The sequence below is a fragment of the Armigeres subalbatus genome, chromosome 3, assembly GCF_024139115.2.
Source record: "Armigeres subalbatus isolate Guangzhou_Male chromosome 3, GZ_Asu_2, whole genome shotgun sequence".
NCBI classification, from domain to species: Eukaryota; Metazoa; Arthropoda; class Insecta; order Diptera; family Culicidae; genus Armigeres; species Armigeres subalbatus.
The window spans coordinates 110,923,898-110,929,518 of record NC_085141.1 but is presented as its reverse complement, the minus strand read 5'-3'; the positions used below and the strand labels follow the sequence as shown (position 1 = coordinate 110,929,518).

The 5,621-nt window shown below is 44.6% G+C and overlaps 1 protein-coding gene across 1 annotated transcript; it reads right to left on the bottom strand.

The window, feature by feature from the left end:
* Positions 1–518: 518 nt before the first annotated feature.
* LOC134221882 (uncharacterized protein K02A2.6-like) lies at positions 519–4,835 on the bottom strand. Its single transcript, XM_062701051.1, has 3 exons — positions 3,825–4,835; positions 1,868–3,721; positions 519–1,811 (listed from the first exon to the last, which is right to left on the bottom strand). Exons 1-3 carry the CDS (start codon positions 4,833–4,835, stop codon positions 519–521), a joined length of 4,158 nt encoding a protein of 1,385 aa, XP_062557035.1.
* Between the last annotated feature and the right edge of the window lie 786 nt (positions 4,836–5,621).

Genomic DNA, 5,621 nt, shown 5'->3' with positions numbered 1-5,621 from the left:
CCACTGCGTGGGGATTCAACTGCATACACCACTTACCTGACTGGCTGTCTAAACCGTACTGCTATACTCGAGTTATGTTCTTGACTTCGAGCCTAACCGAGTCAATGACGATACAGGGGAGCCAGCAAAGTATATAATATAGGGTAGCACACTGTATGATTGACTTACCCTACACATCCCACTCTTTCTTCGGTATGATAAAATTTATTGAAATAAAAACCATGCTAAATAAGAAAAATCAAGGCAGGCAATGGAATTTCACGTTTGACAGTCCATGTAAAGTTACCTGTGAGGTAAACAATAACCAGCAGACGAATCGTAGTAATCCATGAAAATATCGAGGTGATGCTCTCATTTTTTCAAGCGATCCTGACCTGAGAAGACGTATTTCTATAACGTTTCCTTTATCGGATTCAAGAATATTTCACGAATATTGTGGAATTACCAAAAAGAAGAATCACACGATTTGGAACAATAACTCGGATATATTCAACTTATGGTAAACAAAAAAACAAATTTCATTCACTGCTCAAAGTTTTTTCAATCGTTAGTGCAAAATCGGACAGGTAGTTTGGAGGACGTTTTTCTCTTTGTGGTCTTTTGCGACGGTTATCACCGGAGAGTTCTAGATCTTGATCATTACTTGTGACCTCCGACGATGTAATTCCACGCTCTCTTGAAGATGTAGTTCCACGCCCGTCCGACGATGTCGTTCCACGCCACTCTCGGACCGTTTTAGTTTGTGAAACATGTCGCTTGAGCTGCTGGCCATCTGCATCGCATAAAACCAAGCTACCGTTATGTTCCTCTATCACTGTGTAGCGTTTCGAACTGAACCTACTCTCACCTTTAGCACGTGAATGGCGTTCGACGATCACCGTATCCCCTGGCTTGACTTGGCTGGCTCTAGCTCCACGCCGAACATCCTCTCGCCCTTTGGATACTATTTTTGCATCACGATCCCTTTTGTCCAACAGCTGTTCATCATGACCAGTCCTACCATAATTCAGAAGCGGCAAGCCTCGCTTAATTTTTCGACCTGATAGCACTTCCTCTGGAGGCATTTTGGTAATGCTGTGATCTGCCGCATTGTATGCTTGTACTGCTGCTTGCAACTCCTTTTGGTAGTTCGCTTCTGTTGATAATGCGGCAGACATGGCTTTATTTATAACTTTCATAAAACCTTCTACCAAGCCGTTCTGTTGAGGATAGAAGGGTGTTGAAAATATTGTTTTAATACCTCGTTCGGCGCAATATTTTGCATAGTCCTCGCCGTTAAATGGCGGACCATTGTCGGACTTTATTGCTCTTGGGAAACCTTCTCTTTCAAAGATCGAGTCCAGCACTGCTTTGGTGTGCTCGAATTTCGTTGACTTCACGGGGCGTGCAATCGCATACCTGGATCTGAGGTCGATCACTACCAGGATTAATATGCCTCCCAGTTTCAGATAAGGCCCGTTGAAGTCGATTGCAATAGTTTCCCATACACCCTTCGGGGCAAAGGCTCTTCGCATCGGAGGTGGCCGCTCTGGACGGCCATTTACAGCACAGATAGCACAAGACTTCACCCAGTTTTCTGCGTCGGTTGTCATGCCCGGCCACCATACGCGCCTGCGTAGAATGCTCTTCAATTTGGCTTCAAGCGGGTGACCTGCATGGGCTATCTCCAACGTTTTCTCCCGAAGAGGCTGAGGAATTACTATGCATCCATTTTTCACCAGGATTCCGTCGGTGAAAGCTAGGTCGCTTGCAAAGGATTTAAATCGTGTAAGGTTTCTTGGCCACGTTTGCTCCTCCATGGCACGAATCACCTAAATGTTTAATTTGTTTATAAGACATATATATAAAAAAAATTAAGTAGGATTACCTGCATTAGGATGTCATCTTTCTTCGTGTACTCTCGAATCTCTTCTTCCGTTAGAAATTCGATGGTGCTTAGATCTAAGTGGCAGACTTCCCATGGGCTTATCTCTTCGTTGAACGCATCGTCTTCCCCACAATACAGCCGCGATGAGGGATCTGCTATATTATCATGTCCTTTAATGTACTCTACATCGTAATTGTAAGGGCTCAGACGTAAAGCCCAGCCGTCCGCTCTTGTAAGTGCTCTCTTTGATTCCTCTCGAGACCTATTCAGGATGAACGTCATTCCTTGAGCATCGGTCCGCAGAATAAAATACCTGCCTAGCAAAAAGTAGGAGAAATGCTCCACCGCCCAAACTGCGCTTAGCGCCTCCCGCTGGTTTTGGGCGTACTTTTTCTCGGTAATCGTTAGCGATTTAGAAGCGAAGCTAATAATTCGTGGAACACCTTCGCTATTCACTTGCACCAACACGGCACCTAATGCATTAGGGGATGCATCGGTGTATAGGATGGTTTTGTCTAATTCCGAAAAGAAGCCCAGCGCTGTCGTTGAATCGATAATGCTTTTCTTCACGAGCTCGAAAGCGTTTTCCTGCTCTTTACCCCAGCTCCATTTCAGCGCTGTTGACACTGACCACAAGGGTGACGATATTTCTGCAAAGTTCTTGATGTATGGACTTATAAAAGAAGCTAGACCGAGAAAGCTTCGAAGTTCCGAGGACGTGGAAGGATGTCGGAATCGCTGAATATCTTTAACCTTCGACGCTTCGATGTTGAAACCATCTTCGCTCATTTCGTGCCCCAGGAAGCTGACACGCGTTCGATCGAATTCGCACTTTGACGCATTGAGGGTAAGGTTATTAGCCCTTAGTATTTTTAGAACTTGTGCTACTGTAGTTCTGAGTTTCTCGATAGTGTCTGCGAATAGTAGGATGTCATCAATATAAACTATCTTATTCTTAACATCCTTCAGAATACGTGTCATCTCGCGTTGAAACACTTCTGGTGCGCAATTAACACCAAACATCAGACGTGTGTAACGGTACATTCCGTTCTCCGACAGAAATGTAGTTAATTCACGTGATTCTTCACTCAACTCCAAATGATAAAATGCATCTGATAAGTCAAGCTTAGTAAAAAACTTAGAACCATGCAGTTTAACTTTCATTTCATCGATTAGTGGTAACCGGAAATACTCCCGCTGGATGGCTTTGTTTGGAGCCCTCATGTTAACCACCAAACGGAAATCAGTGTTACCCTTCGGCACGGCGGACATACCACTGATCCATTGTGGAGCCGTCGTTACTCTCTCGATAATCCCTCTCTTTTCCATTTGTTCTAGCCGCCGACGGGCTTCCTCACGGTAGGCGGCTGGGATGTTGTAGTATGCATTCCGAACTGGAGGGACAGTTCGATCTATGTTGAATCTTATTTTTACGCCAGGCATTTTAGGAAACGTTGTAGATTTCTCGCATGTGTTTATCATTTCTCCTACCTTCAATAAGTTCATGTCACCAGCCGTGGCTCTGCCTAACAAGGACCTTCTACCTTCTTCTACGACTAGAAAATCGGCCGTAACAATCGGTTTTGTTATCCCGACTGTCTCCACCGTGGCTCGGAAACTGCATTTTACTTGCATGGGCTTGTTCGTCGCATAAGCACATAGGTTGGTGCCATGCACAGTTGGGTTTTGCACAAGTGTTGCTTTTCCCAACGAAACTTGCTCCTTCAACTTTTGCCAGTCCGCGCCTCCTACGACATTCACATCTGCTCCACTATCGATCAGAAATTTGATCGGGCATGACGAACCGATACGACAGTCCACAAGAACATCTTGAAGGGATAGAGCATTGATAAACTATAAAAAAAAACAAAGGAAATTTAACCCAACAATATGCATTTATTTAAAAAATTTAACATATAAATTCATTCGATAGTGTGGTTAACTATGTTTCCTTTACCTGCTCATTTTCGTTATCTTCCACAGGAATTTCTGGATGTTCGCCCTTTACTGTGTTAACATGGTCCACACGGCATGCCACGGCGAAGTGGCCTCGCTGTCCGCAAGCATTGCATAACTTTCCCAGTGCTGGACATACTCCGTTTCTGTGAACAGGTCTGAAACACCTGGGACATCTGTAGCGACGACTTAAGCCCGCTCCCTGCTGACTTGCTGGTGGTCTGTCATACTTGAACTTCTTCGTTGGATATCTCATCTGATGAATCGTAGGCACTCGTTTGTACTGACCTTGGATGTTCCGGAATTCTCTGTTACTTGCGGCTAGGGCATTCGTCTCAGCCCTAGGGATTGGAATTTCTGCTTGAAACGCTTCAGCTCGCGTAGCTGCTTGGACAATCGTATTAGAGTCGTGACCGTATGTTCGTGCTGCTTTTCTGATTTCCTGGTTCCGTAGACCTCTCAAAAGCTGCGTACGTACAAACCGTTCCTGATCATCCGGGCTGTAGTCACACAGGAGCACTTTCTCAGTGAGTCGAGCATGAAACTTAACCGCAGATTCACCCTCTTCTTGAAACATTTTTGAAAAATCCTCGTGCTCAGCTGCCGGATCTGTCATGGCTTTCAGATACTGGTCGATGTTACGGATAAATTGACTGTAGCAGTTTGTAACATCCGCGGATGGTCGTAGTTTTGCCGCTCGCACAATACTCTTTAGCTCATCACCCATGGACAGTAAGAGTAGCTCGACACGACGTTTTGGATCACTGAGGTTAGAAATTGAAATTGCCATTTCAAAGTCCTCCAGGAAGCGAGTCCACGCCTCCCACATCTTGGTAGCCGGTACACTTTTTGGGAAAGGCTTGATGTTTTCCCACCGAATGGCCCCTCCACTGGTGGATGGAGCAGGAAATGAGGTGCAAGGAGCGGTCAAAGGCGCGATGTACGGTATGGTCGGCGAACTTGTCTCGTTGTCCACATTTTCGTCGCATGGATCTCGTTGTGTAGCCCTCATTTGATTTATAACACTTTCTAATTCCAGCACCCGCGCTTCCAGCTTTCTCTTGTAATCCGGAGCAGTGGATGAGTAGTGAGCGTATTCTTCGATCTCGGACGAAACATGATTAGGAGCACGCACGAAGCGCCCAACTTCCACTTCATCACTAGAAGAATCCTCTTTTTCGCTCTCTGATGTGAAGCGCGGTGCGCGGACATATTTTCCTCCGCCGGACATTTCTCTTACGTGCTATTCCTAAGAGCCGAAAATAAAATCGTATGCATAACTAGCTGTTTTCTTCAAGCTTCACTTTATTTCAAGTGTTTTGAAATACATCGATGAGGTTAATTACCTTGGAATACGGTAGAATGTGGATTCTGATGTAGGCTGACTCGTTGTACAACTGATGTTTGCAAAACTTGTTTTTTCTTTTGTAAATTATAGTATCAACTTCTTCCGAAAATAAGCAACTAAACACTACTTAACGCATCGCAACTGCCAACGTCTGACCTCTAGCACGTTTTGAAAGCGAAAACATATTTCGTTTTGCAAATGCGTTTAACATACATATACACGTTCATGTAACTTATGTGTGCGTTCTTTCCTATTTTCTCATACGTTTCAATCTATTTCCGTTTTCTGATTTCTAACACCTACGAGGTACAGAAACTTCTTGATAGTTTTCCAATACTTGTACACATAGGAATGAGTGAGAGACATCAAATTGTGCGCACTCACGCAAACCAAAGCAGCATTTCGTTTCCTGTTAGGAGTGAGATGACGAATCTATCTGTCAGTCGATAG